Here is a 14800-nt window from a genome sequence, read left to right on the forward strand (position 1 = left end):
TTAAACTCACATTATCTACCATCAACCATAGTACAAATCCTAAGGTTAATATCTCGTATCGATCTGTTTGGTGCTGTTTACAACTCATCTGTCTCACATCCTAAGTACTGAAAAAGTCAGCACCATATAATATATATGAATCATATATACTTGCCATTTCTTAGGGTTATTGCCCACTAAGATATCGGGATTTTATTCCACTCATATTTGTGCTAAACGCGCACAAGAAGTGTTACAAATTTATTATGCTTTTTATTATATGCTCTAAATATACTTGAATGACTCGCCATTCCCAATATTATAGTGAGCACATCTTTTTATCACATAATCTAGTAGTTTACATGTTAGTTAACAATCAGTTATGATAATTAATGTAATAAATGCATATGTTAGCAAACATATCGTGATAATGTGATATATAATATACTTGTAGTTTACATATAATATATATGAATCATATGTACTTGCCATTTCTTAGGGTTATTGCCCACTAAGATATCGGGATTTTATTTCACTCATATTTGTGCTAAACGCGCACAAGAAGTGTTACAAATTTATTATGCTTTTGATTATATGCTCTAAATATACTGGAATGACTCGTCATTCCCAATATTATAGTGAGCACATCTTTTTATCACATAATCTAGTAGTTTACATGTTAGTTAACAATCAGTTATGATAATTAATGTAATAAATACATATGTTAGCAAACATATTGTGATAATGTGATTAGCTAATGTGGTTAGAAAATATGATTCATAGCATTATCCTTTTACTTTATCGACTACTTATATTTATCTTTGATTGTAAGCAATGGTAGTGTATTCAAGAGCTTATATATTATAACATTTGCTAAAGTTGATGGAAAATTGAGAAGGGTAATACCCTGTTATATATGATGAGGTAGAGCAAGGCAAAAAATGAACTCTTTTTTCATTGAATTGATAATAACGATCGAATTAATACACTTGTTTTTACAGGTAATGATCTGTTGGGATTCGACTTTGTATTGTGGTGGCTGCAATATTGGTTCTGTGTAGTTTGATGCAAGCCCTCTGGCCTCTATAGCCAACAAGCACGTACCCAACTGTCCCTTACTCTGCATTGCGCCGAGTCTTGCGCTTCAGTCCCATTCCCACGCGTCAGAAAGAGACCATTTTCGCCAATTTTCTAATGCCGCTTACGTGTTCGACGAAAGTTCGATGAGGTCTTCGTAATTGTTTGGAAAATATTGCACCGGCCATTGCACGACCCACCCTTGGAAGACACAAAATTAAACCCTAAAAGCCATAATAACAATAAAGGGAATAAAATCTATACAGACAATATATGGAACTCCCTAAAATCTGATTTTATTCCTTAATATGAGAAAAGAAACTCTGGCTATAAGCCTATAACGCATTCGCCTCCTCGCACGATTTGAGGGGTTTTGGGTTAGGTTAGCCTTGCTTGGCCATTTTAATTGTGTCTCAGTTTGAACCCTTTCGGCATTAACAAAGGCCATATATCAAATTATCAACAACCAAACTAAACTATTCACACCTAACTCAGGCCACGTGACTCTTTTCATAACCATAATTTCATTTTTTTGTGTTTTTATTGGCTTGATCTTATTAGTAAATTCGCTGCCGTTGGATTTCCAAATTACCATCAACGGCAGCATTTTTGGTATTACATTGTGACCACCTTTTTAATAAAGGCGGGTCTACTAATATAAATAGGTTTTACTATTATTAGTGAGATAGAATGTGATAACAAAGAATGATCTCTCTAATTTTGTTCAAAAAATGTCAACGTGAATTGTAATTGTAATTGTATAATTCGACCAAAAAAAAATTGTAATTGTATAACAATATATATATCCACGTCTTTAGATGAGAGGAGAGTCAAAAGGTGGAAACTGTACACGAGTATAAACAATACCTTATCTTGCCACGTGTACAATTGGACGGCTTGAAAGACAATATATATTCCTTACACCAGTCAGCAGTGCAGCACAACATGAGCTGCATTAACCACATCAACTAAGCAATGCAACTCTGCAATTTAGAGCAAAACAAATCTGCTACGTTAGTACAGTTGACAGTTCAATCAAATAACTCTTTAGGGTCATCGGACTTGTAACTTTAGTGGTTAGTTCCTAGACCCGACGTTACGGGTTTGAATATTTTTTTCTCAATAACGTTTGATAAGAGAGAAAATCAATCACATTAGCACTTCAATACAAATTATGGTCTAACATATATAACTAGATCCATGAAGCTAGTTTAGGCTGGATCAACGCATATCAACATTCAAAATCTAACTCTCCGATCTTGAATAACCAACACTAACCATAGCAACTCTATGTTGAGAAGTTCTATCTTTTCTTTTTTTTTTGAAAAACTATGTTGAGAAGTTCATTTGTCTAAATCCCGATCCAGTACAAACTCCTCCCATATCGACAGATTCTATTCAAATTATTTTTCATTTTTAATGAATTTCTCATTACATTGAAGGGAATTGAACTCAAAACCTATTATAATCCTAACTCATTACTCTATTCTCTCTCACCACTTTGCTAAGCTAAACCCAAAATCTTCATCTTCTAATGGATTTCAATCCCTGAGAATTAAGGATAAACACATTTTCGAGACTAAGATTGCAGCTCAAGATTTTTCGTCTTCAAGGATTTTGATATTTGAAGAGCACTTATATCTATCATTTTTAAGCAACGCAAGTCAGTTTAATCAAAGACCTTGTGTAGATTATGGCTAATAAGAGAGTTCATGTTTCAAAGGTATATTGTAACAAGAATAATGCTTTTTGAAGGTACTATTTCCCCCTACTACTAGCCTACGAATTGAATATGCAAATATGTCTCTTGTTCTAACAAACCCTAACCTCCAAGTTAATTATATATGTATACATGCAAGTTTTAGTACATCACTTTCCTAGGTGACACATACCCAATTGACTTGAAAATTTGTATATATATGATCGATAAACATAAATTAAGTAATAAATTTATACCCAAAAAAAAAAAAAGAATTAAGCATAAAATATTAATAAATTCTTTTTTTTTTTTTGGCCACTTAATATTAATAAATTCAAAGGTTGGGTTGGCAAAATTTTAAGTCATACAGAAGTTCTGGTGATCGATGTGTAATGTCAGGACTAGCTTGTATATTTTATCATTTCGCACTAATCGTGTAATTAAAGGCCAAAGGTCCAATGCCTTTATAGCATAATAGAGAGTTAGAGACCTCAACAACAATTAATGGAGAATTGGAGACTGACACCCAACACCTAATACAATTATAAGGATGCACTAATCCTTCTAAATTAATCAAACAAGGATAAGCTTTTTGTCTTTGATTATTATGTTTATGATAACCTTTCCCAGATTATCGAACTTCTTCGAAGTCAAACACTCTACTGACCTTTTCATATTTTATTCATAGAAATTGTGCGTTAGTATATTTATGTATTAATGAACTGTCCAAATTTAAATTGTTTTTTTTTTTTTCAATATTAAACATATTATATAGTTTCATGGAAAGCAAGAAATAAATTTCATTTCATTGGTTTCTATCATTAAAAGGAGGGTACAGACTGACCAATTCCAAACAAAATGCCAAAAAACAATATTTTAATGGGGATGGTTGACTACCTTGAATCACCCACATAATTAAACATATGTTATGTACAGGTCCAAGCATTGTATGTCGGTTACGATAAGAAAAATAGAATATTATAAATGGCTTAATTTGTGGGTTTCATATATACTCATTTAAAATGTAACACATTCTTGAAATAGGCTCCCAAGAACGCATATACCAAACATAGAACTGAAATTTCTTACTCAAGCTCAAACTTTCATTCCTACAAAACAAACACTACCTAAGAAATCTAGCAACAGAGTATCTTTATCGTTGTTTTCTGATGAAGTTTCTTGGTCTTTATATCTCACTCATTTTAATTTGCATTGATATTATCATATTAAGGTAAGTTAAGAACAGGAAGAGCATTTTCCAAGAAGGGAGGGCATATACGAGATAATCGACATAGATTTACTTTGGCAATAGCCGGTGTGATTATTGAACGTTTAGGAAGCAAAAGACTCAACCATGGTAACTTACAAGCAAAAACAGAAAAACATCAGCTTATTTCTGCTTAGTACATAGTACATACATCTAACAAGTTTTTTCAGCTCTTCAAGCATCGAATGTAAACAAACCCTTTCAAAGTTTATGATCAACCATTCGGGTGGCCCTACTAAAAATCAAGTTGGCTTTTGAAAATATGCAGCTCCAACAGAAGCTCCAAAAATCAAGAACTCAATTGACAGAGAACATTAAGTTCAACGACATAACAAATGAACGATGCTCATGCTGCTGCATTAACTAGAACAAATAAGGGTTTGTCTCCCATTCGTTCCCGGCCCTGAAACAAGCCACAAAAGCACATCAGCAATGCATTAATGGAAAAAAGCAAGAAAAATGTTTTATTTTGACTTGTGAAATGATGTGCAGGGGAAAATAATAGCTTGATAGCAAACACCATCAGCTCTTAAGATGGTGATAATTACTGATCCAGGTTCAGTCTTCTATACACTACATTGTGTATGACACTGACCAGACATGAGGTTTCAATAACTATACAAGCGAATAATTAATCGAAGCCATAATAATTTGTTTGCAACTAAATGCTCAATAGTGAGGAAGCCTCAATTATCCCACAACCAATCAAGGGTGTTTCATATGTGCCATGTCATACCTTTAGCCCTTCCAATTCAATTACACAGGCACACTCAACCACATCCACCCCAACACGCTCTGCAACAAAAAACCAAAAAAGTGAGTCTTGCAAACAAGAAAGGTCCCCTGAGCTAAATATGATACCGAAAATACAACCACAATGCTTTTTAACAGAAACCACCTATAGGGTACAGCAGTAGACCTAATGGAACAATACATTAAACTAGTGCAAGAATTCCCATTGTCACCATGTTGCTACACCCTTATCTCTTGTTAGGAAAAGTAATCAAAACACGTGAAGGCTGTTGAATCAAAATATAGTTCAATTATTTCACCAGTCAAAAGTGAGCCTAATTCTAACTTGCAAAGCCTTTGTTTAACTTCCAGTGTCTGTCTGCTGGAACATGCACGTAATGAGGCAAACTTTTGTGTTAATTGGTTGACAATTTATATTTGAATTGCCCGTATGCCCAACTATGCAAAAGACACCCCTTCCCCACATCAAGATATGGCCCTCTATTTATGCTATACATCTGGATTCCCCCCAAAATGAGAGAAAACAAATTTTAAAGAAAAAATTCCGGCCACAAACACTTCAACATAAATTCATGGTTTTGATAAACTACCAAGTAGCCTCATTGCAGCACCCAAGGTTCCCCCTGTTGCAATGAGATCATCTATGATCAAGGCACGCTCTCCTGCTTCTACAGCACCCACATGCATCTCCATCGTGTCTGTTCCATACTCCAAAGAGTACTCTTCAGAAATAACCTTCCCTGCAGAACCATAAAAGAATAAGCACTATATGCAATCTTGAGAACTACATTTATTGAAAGCACCAGATACTTACTGGGTAAATAAAATGTGAAATAAACTTAGCACATTAAGAATCACACTGTTTGTGATTTCTTTAACACATGGTGGTTAAAAAACCCACAGTATATAGTATTGATACTTACTTGTGCAAAGAAGCAAACGTTCTAATAAAGATAAAAACGTTCTTGACATATATTCATTGTGTTATTTGTAAAACAAGAAGAAACTAGTTTTGGTGTCTATTTATTTGTTACCCCCAGGTGACCCCTTCACTCCTTTCTACCATTTCTGTCTCAAAAGTCAAAACAAAACTGTAATTGGATAAGTTAATCATATTGCATTAAACAAAAGATCTAATTATAGATGATCAAGCCAGCCTGTGATTTAAACAACATCTATACTGTAACATAAGTCAGTAACTAATCAAGGATTCCCTCCTATGCAGGAATTTCTCAAAGCTCAGAAAACTACACAGTTTAAGAGGAGAGTGAAAAAAAAGGTGTGAACAACATACCAGGCAATTTTTTCGGTTTCCTCATAGGTACAAATTTTGCCCCAATGGCCAATGCAATGGGAGGGCCAAATATAAAACCTCTAGCTTCAATACCTACATTATGTCATCAATAAAACTTCAGATTATAAACATTAACCAACATCCAGTATATGCAACAAACACAGCCATTAAAACAGTAAGAACCACCTAAACTAGGAATCGAGATAACTCCAATGCCAGAATGCTGAAGACTAGGCTTTGGATATGGCTTAATTCCAAACACCAACTAAATTTTCTCATAGACGGCATACTTATCAGAAAAATAAAATAAAATATCTCATAAATGACATATCATAACTCATAAGTCGTGCACAACTGAACTGCCACTAAAACTGATTGAATTAACAAAACAAAAAAAAGTGAATGAGTAAGTTTTACAATTAAATTACCTGCAACAACAGAGATTTCTTTGTCTTTGTACCTCTCAACAAACAAATCAATAGTATCCTTGAAAGCCTGGGTATCGAGAAGCAACGTGGTAATATCTTGGAACATAATCCCTGCCATAGAGAGTTGGGCATACGCGTCCTCAAACTCAAAGAAGCTCATATAAAGACCATAAATCAAGTAAAAGCCAAAAACACATAACAACCCACTACCCAGATAACAAATGGGATCACTTATTCACTTGTAAGTAAAAGTATGAATCTTTTAACCAAAAAAAGATCAAACCCACTAAAGAAAAGGCAGGTCTCTACTTGCTTATCAGAAAATAAAACTAAAATCAATGTAAAAAAAAAAAATTATCAGAAAAAGCTTGAAACAGAGAAAGAGTACCTGGCTTGGGGAAATCCGGTATGACTCTGATTGCAGAGGCAATTCTTGCTATGCGAGGGTCTTGGCCATCTTCCGCCGCCATTCTTTGAACTTGCACTGAGTCGCTCTCACTCACTAACCACACACAGACACAGGGAAATAAAAAGAGAGAGGCCTACAAATTATTACTCTTTTTTTTTTTTTTTTGAGAGACAAATTATTACTCTTTTAGATCGTTTTTGTTTTATACTTTTATTATACCCACCAACTCAGAAAAACTATTTTATGACCAAATTGCCCATTGCTTAGAACTTAGAAGTCTTCCAGGATTGCATTTCTTCATCTAGACAATTTCCCTCTAAATCTCATTAGAAATCCATGATCTATATCAAAACTGAGGATTGCATTTACAGGGTTTACAGCTTACCAGTGCAGCGAGGAGGAGGGAGGGCGAATCGGTAATTTGGCAATCGAATCGAGGGTAGTGCAGAGCTGCGAGACTTTGAAGCTTTAGCGGCGGACCTTTGAAACAGAGCTTTAGTGGCGGTAGTGTCGGTGGTGACGGCGGGTGAGAAAGTGAATGAATTTGACGAGAAAATAAACGAAGTGCTTTGCATCATAGAATGATAGTCATCCACTCATCATTAAAGAGACTGGCAGTGTAAGAACCGATCGCGGGTGCTCTTACGCTTTTTGACGTGAGGGTCATATGGGGGCATTTTGGTCTACTTGGGCATCCACCAACCAACAAGTGGAAGTGTGGAACTATAACACAAAATAATATTAAGTATAAATTAAGCTGTATTTTTTTATTAATATATATAGGCTATATAGCAAATTAAACTGTATTCTTCAGCCGCCAATGGGGCAATATTTCATCTTCAACGTGAACAATGTGATATTTAGGTACTAGCGAAAAACTTATCTATCGTGTGTATATATATCTATATATTTATCACTCTTATTATGTGAATAGCAATAATAAGCATATATATTCATTACATAAAAGTTTTACTTTTAAGTAATAATATCATGTTTGATACCTCATTTAGTTCCATAGTATTAATATTAAACTTTTTTCAAAGTTGTTTGGGAAGATTCTATTTGGAGTACAAAATAATTTTGTTAACCAACGGTTACATTTTTAAAAAGCAATTCATATTCCGCGATAAATCAGTTGGAGTTGCCTTTAACAAATAAAAAACAATATTGATGTTTCATGTGAATGAGCTCACGAGCCTAATGCACAACCATACGAACGATTGACATTGTTCTCGTGAAGCTGCTAACATGCACTATAGTAAATTTCACATTATGTCTATTTAGAACCACACTACTAATTATCTTCTTAATAGAGGGAATTTACTTTTAAGTAAATCTCACATCTATAATGAGCAAGGGTTTAAATTTCGAAGTTTTCGGCGAAATTTCGCCGAAAATTTCGTTTTTTAGGGGTTCCGAAATTTTATCACGGATTCGACTAAATTTCGAAAAATTTCGCCGAAATATTCGAAATTTCGAATGACCCAATAGCAATTTTTTTGAATTTGAGCGAAATTTCGCCGAAATTTCGTTCAAATACCCAGAACACTGTAACAGACTAACACTAACCCGAGCTCAAAATCTCAAATATGAAATACCCAGTCTAACCCTCGCTCAAATACCCAGCCCAACCCTAAGTCCCTCACTGCCTCACATTCTCACAAATCAGTGAAATCACAAATTCACAATCGGTCTCACCTGCACAGTCGATCTCAAACCCGATCTCAAACCCGATCTGCCGCATCCTCCGTCTTCTCGGCTCTCTCTCTCGCCTCTCTCTCTTCTCTCTCTCTCGCCTCTCTCCTCCGTCGTCTCGGGTTGCAGCGGCGTCGTCTCGGGCTCTCGGGTTGCAGCGGCGTCGTCTCGGGCTCTCGGCTTGCAGCGCCGTTCTCGACTCATCCGGCCCCCTCGAAGCCTCCGGCCACCTCGAAGCCCCGGCGTTTCTCGAAGCTTAGCCCCCCTGAAATTTCTGAAATCAGTTTGTGGGCTTGTGGCTAAGTCTCAAGTCTTTGTCTTTGACAGCTTTGTGCGATCTGCAAGTGTAAGTGTGTGAGTATTGACTATTCAGTCTATTTGTGAGTATATCTGTCTTGGAGTATATCTGTCTTGGATATTCAGGCTAAGTCTCAATTTCGAGTATATGTATATCTGTCTTGGATTTAGTAATAGACATTAGACAGTCAAAATGTGTAAATTGAATAATTGATCTATATGATTATATGATTTATATCTAAGTATATGATGTATATCTAAATTGATCTGATATATGATGTATATCTAAATTGATCTGAGTATATCTAAGTATATCATTTACTGATTTACCCACTTTTAAATATTATCTAACATCAATTGATCAATATCATATTTTGGGTTTATATGTAAATTATATTGATCTTGGGTTGATTTATATAAGATAAATTATATTGATCTTGGGTTGATTTATATAGATTTGGAATTAATTGTATAATTTTGGGTTGATTTTGATTTGTATAATTATATGATTTTGGGTTGATTTTGTAACTCATTGGCACAACAAGAGACAAACTCTTCAAATGAGTATGCTTATGGGCAAATTCAACCACAACAGGTTCCTGATCCATATGGTTGGCATGTTGGCAATTACATGCAAAATTATGCTGGAGAAGTATCTTGGGATGATTATTCTTCACATTACACCTACTCTGGACATGATGATACTGAAGACAGCGGAAATTTTGAACCTCCTAGAAACTCTATGTGGTATTGATTACTTTTGTAATTCATGTGGCAATATTATAGTAAAAATAAAATTGAGGTGTTATTAAAGTAATTATTAATTAGTGAAGCATTTTTTTAACAGTATTTGCCTCCAGCGCGCATTATATTCATCACATATCACATGAAACCTACCATATAATTTGGTTTTTTTCAATGTTTTTTATCAATGTAGTAGATAATATGTTAAATAAACATATTGTGAAGTTTCAATCAAAATTTCCGTATTTTGATAATAATTTCCATCGTTTCCGTCGAATTTTTGTCGAAATTTAAAAATCTTCGAAATTTCCGTCGAAATTTCCATCGAAATTTCCTCGAAGCTCGAAATTTTATTCCTTGATAATGAGTAAGGGGATCCAAAAATATAGTTAAAAACTTAAAATAGCATTACTTGTATTTTAGAATGTTAGAAGATGTAGTTGGTGGACAGTTCAATTAAAAGAGAGGTAGAGTTTGCCTCTTTAAATTCAAGTTCAATTCCTCCTCACCCTAAATATTAAAAAAAAAAAAAAAGTTATAAGATATTGCCATATAATGTACCACTTTAGCTGATAATTGAAAGTTCAAATAAATAGTTGATGGTATTAACATTTATAGGACAAGTGGGAAAACACACCATGTTTACATCAGCAAGAGTTTATAGGCATATACAATGTTTCTCCGGAAAGAGTTTGGAATATGTGAGCTGGAAAATAAGCAAATTGGATACATTCAAGGAATTAAATTTCGTTTTTTTATGGATGTCGAAATCGAAACACATGTTTAATAATTTTTCGGGAAGATTTTGCCGAAATTTCGGCGAAATTTATCGAAATTTACCGAAATTTATCGAAATTTTCATATCTTCTATTTTTTTTAACTTCAGAAATTCACCAAAAATAGCTCAAGACTTCAAATAATTCACCGAAAAATTCTACGGACTCGTATTGATGAGTACTAATTTCCTATAACCTCAAAATAGTCAAATTGCTTTCAAAAAAATTATGAAAAATCCTACTCTTATAATTTAATTTTGAAAAAAATAATAATCGTCAAATTATTGAATTTTCATTTTCTAAAATTCATTTCCACACAACTAAGCTCTAGAACCACAACCAAATGTCTAAATTAGTTAAAATAAATTTAAAGAAATTTCTAATTCCTTTAAACAAACCTTAAAACAAATTTAAAAAATTTAAGTAACAAAATTACCATAAGCCAAAATTTGGGTTGTTACACTTAGTGAAGACAAAGCTTGGCTAGGTAAGAGACACGAGAAAAAAGGAAGGAAAGATAAAAAAATAAAAAAAGGCTGAAGAAAGAGGCACGAGGAAAAAAAGTAAGGAAAGAAAAAAAAAATGAGGGGGGTTTGGGCCTTTGGGCAATTGGAAAAAAAAAAATTTGAGATTTCTTTTAGTTTTTTTAAACCTTAAACTTTAATACATTTCTATATAAAAAAATAATTAAAAATATCCTAAAGAGTTTAAAACCTAATATTCTAAAAAATATAGAGTATATAGGATTTAATGTATAGATTATAGAGTATAAAGAGTATTAGGGTATATAGAATATATAGAGTATTAGGGTTTAGATTTTAGATTTTAGTGTATAATTAAATTATACAGTATAAAGAATATACTAATTTTATTTATTCATTATATTAATTTTATTTAACAGTATTTGCTCCAGCGCGCATTATATTCACCTTATATCACATGAAACCTACTATATAATTTGATTTCTTCAATGTTTTTTTTATCAATTTAGTAGATAATATATTAAATAAACATATGGTAAAGTTTCATTCAAAATTTCCGTATTTTGATAGCAATTTCCGTCATTTCCATCTAATTTCTGTCGAAATTTAAAAATCTTTGAAATTTCCGTCGAAATTTTCATCGAAATTTCCTCGAAACTCGAAATTTTATTCCTTGGATACATTACACAAGTTGAGCGGTCTTTATTTAGTACTTTTTTCAGAAAAAAACAAATATTAATCGATGCAATTGGTCTATTGATGTGTCATGTCTCTTTTTTTTTTTTTTGGTCCCCTCCAAACCTCATGATTCATGATGGAGAACAATTATGAATTTTCTTCCGGTGGAGTTTATGAATTTTTGTGTTGAATATAAAGAGCACAGAAGAAAATGATAATGAAAAAGCCTTTTTTTTTTTTTTTTTCTTTTTCGCTACGGAAAAAAGAATTCAAAACATTGTAATTTGAAATTAAACTGAATGGGCCTTGGGCTTGTGAGCAATGGGTTTCCGTCAAAATATTAGGTTTCACATTAAAATGGTGGATCACCCATCAACAAAATTTTGACTTAATTGTAGACATAGCAACTCGCTGATGTCACCCAGGCAACTTGTGAAGGTCCACTTGGCCCACTAGGCCCAAACTCACTGACGAACGCAAGGATGAAATTACGGTGACAGCATATGCCACCATTGTTAGTTGTAATATTGTATGAATCACGATATCACGTGTCAACCTATCCAAACGGATCCTTCCTCCTATCTTCTTCCAAATGCAAAGCCAACATCATCTCATTTTCGCATACTTTCAAATACTACTTCCACCACTTTTCTTGTCACATTTTTCTTTCTTTAATTTATTTGCTTCTTAGCATATACCATAAATAAATAGTCTCATTTAGGTGTGCACGTTCACACTTAACGTTGAGCGCTCTGTGACCACCACTTAACGTCGAGTGTTCGGTGCTGGTTTATCGTCGTTTATGTTATGGTTTAGTTCTAAAATTTGGGAAAGAATAATGTTATACTTACCACATTCTTATTATACATTTTTATATCATCTTATGTGTCATTACTTTATTGGACAAAGTTTTTCTTTTCCTTTTTGGGTTTTTTTTTTTTTTTTTTAGTGTCCAATGAATGAATGCCATGTAAGTTGCCACATAAGGTGGTGTATAATTATGGTATAAAAATGTGAGATATCTAGCACTACTGCATGCAAACGTGTCACTAACCGTTCCGTAGGTTTGCTGAGCGCTCAACAATAATTTTTAAAACAAGTGAGCGATGCTTCCTCAGCCGAGTTTTGAGGGTACTCACTGATGGGTTCACTCAAACCCCTCCTAGAGTATAAAATGGATTTGGTGAAAGTGTTTTAAAAAATTATTGTTGAGCGCTCAGCAAACCTACGGAACGGTCGGTGACACGTTTGCATGTTCACACGTTCACACCTGATCGAATATGTATATATATATATTTATTTATTTATTTAATTGCATATAATGGACTTACTTAATTACCACATATATAATCCAAGGACTAAAATTAGCTCACATGTTTTTCATTTTCATTTTAGCTTTTCTTAGGGGGTTGTATTATTTTAATTGGGTTTGAAAGATGAAAGCCATGTGTTATATATGGAAGGCTGATTATTTGAAATTAGTACTCAGTTTGAGCTACGTGCTAAACTAAGCGACATGAGTTACCTGACCATATGTAAGCAATGACTTCACACGTACGTCTACCTTTACCTTGCCAATTCTATACTTCTATCTATAACCTATTCTCTCTTTGCACTTATCTTGCATGCCTCTTCTTTTTCCTTTTTGTTTTAACTTGTCGTTTAGATAAGTAATTGCATGCTGATATGTTCTTAATTATTTGGCTTAAAAAAAATAAAAAAATTATGAAGCAGTTGCTAAATGGCATCTACTTTTTGGGTGTCACTGTATGCACGCAAATTGCAAAAACAAGATTTGAAAGCCAATTGTCAATTTTGCTTCCAATTCAGGGAATGTTATGGGCTGCATGCTTTGCTTTTCCATTTCCTTTTTGGCCTTCGTAGCCACAGAAAAAAGCAACTTATTCGTTAAACCTTCCCATTAATTGTTTTTTTTAATTTGAATTTAGCGCAAAATGTAGTTTAAACTCAAAAGGTAGGCCTCAGTGCCTCACACTTTTGAGTGTTTTTAATTTCAGTGGCCAAAGGCAGCAAACGTTTCCAACAATGAGAGAGAGAATCAGCTGATGGTGACCTTTTAGCTTTAGGCCACATCCTTTTGAGTTTGGCAGCTCCTAAGCTCGTTAATTCACCTTGTCGTTTTGAACAAGAGAGAGGTGGAGTGTGACTGTGTGAGTTTTGAGTTGGAGTTCAATCCTAGACATGTCCACGTACGCAATTCTTAGGAGATAAGGCATTGAGTTCTTTTTAATTAGTTTATCAAGGTTCACTATATATACACTAATACACTTACTCTTCATTATAATTAACTTTTTATTTATTATGTTGACCACCGTGCATGTACGTACGATATAAATAACATTAAAATTAACCCACGAGATAACTCATTAATATGCGAAAGGAAATTTAAAGGAAATTATCTTGGTGATGATAGAAGCCACGAGTCAGCAATTAATCAGCATACCGGCCTCCAAACTTTCCCATTGATTACTTCAGTGATTAGTCGGCGGGGTGGTGCACGTGTCATTACCAAGATGCTTCGCATATGTTCCCTTTACCTTCTAGCTAGCTACTACGAGAGCCAACCATCCAATAAATTAAAGCCATCTCAATGGAGGAGTCAAAAGTTCAAACAGATGAGAGAAGAACCCAACTTGAACACTATGACTATTTACCTGATTACTAGTAGTACTGAACTCCTCTTCTTCTTCTTTTATTGGTCAAAGTACTGAACTCCTCTTCAAACAATCACTCCTCCATCCTTCTAGAATATGGCTATATGGGTGTGAACTATGTGATAATATATAGGTCAAGTCAAACAAATTATATATACTGAAATACTCTAAGAGTACAAACGATTTATGGGTCCTCTTTAAGGATATGATGGCTGCAAAAACGTGTGCATTAAATTAAATTAAGCGCGCCTTTATTGATTGGTTCACCTTTAATATTAACTAACTAGCATATAAGACAGGAGCAAGTGACTAGCATAGCATATGCTTGCAATTATCTTGCAATATATTCACAACCGAATTCAAGGGATTGTAATTAATTTTAAAGACTAGATATTCTGATTTAAAAACCCAATTAATAAAATTTAAAAACAATGTTTGGAGGACATTACAAATGGGGTGCCTAAATTTAGGCTGCAATAGAGACCCCACAGCCTCTCCACCACTCGTGTCAAGCACAGTTTCGATCTCCACCACACTAAGCAAACTC

At 34.0% G+C, this 14800-nt stretch overlaps 1 protein-coding gene across 1 annotated transcript; it reads right to left on the reverse strand.

Annotated features, from left to right (window-relative positions):
• Nucleotides 1-4031: 4031 nt before the first annotated feature.
• LOC147278673 (adenine phosphoribosyltransferase 1-like) lies at nucleotides 4032-7612 on the reverse strand. The gene is made up of 7 exons (XM_086251013.1): nucleotides 7292-7612; nucleotides 6886-6999; nucleotides 6498-6608; nucleotides 6070-6162; nucleotides 5366-5515; nucleotides 4759-4817; nucleotides 4032-4425 (listed from the first exon to the last, which is right to left on the reverse strand). Exons 1-7 carry the CDS (start codon nucleotides 7482-7484, stop codon nucleotides 4369-4371), a joined length of 777 nt encoding a protein of 258 aa, XP_086107139.1. The 5' UTR covers nucleotides 7485-7612; the 3' UTR covers nucleotides 4032-4368.
• Between the last annotated feature and the right edge of the window lie 7188 nt (nucleotides 7613-14800).

This window comes from Dryas octopetala, chromosome 7 (assembly GCF_963921425.1).
Source record: "Dryas octopetala chromosome 7, drDryOcto1.1, whole genome shotgun sequence".
In the NCBI taxonomy this organism is placed as follows: Eukaryota; Viridiplantae; Streptophyta; class Magnoliopsida; order Rosales; family Rosaceae; genus Dryas; species Dryas octopetala.

Bases quoted from the DNA above. Each gene is read 5' to 3' on its own strand.
- LOC147278673 (XM_086251013.1), bottom strand. From the start codon at position 7,484: ATGATGCAAAGCACTTCGTTTATTTTCTCGTCAAATTCATTCACTTTC. The intron at 6,163-6,497 runs GTAATTTAATTG...GACATAATGTAG, and splicing joins AGAAATCTCTGTTGTTGCAG to GTATTGAAGCTAGAGGTTTT. The intron at 4,426-4,758 runs GTATGACATGGC...GGCTTGTTTCAG, and splicing joins TTGAATTGGAAGGGCTAAAG to GGCCGGGAACGAATGGGAGA.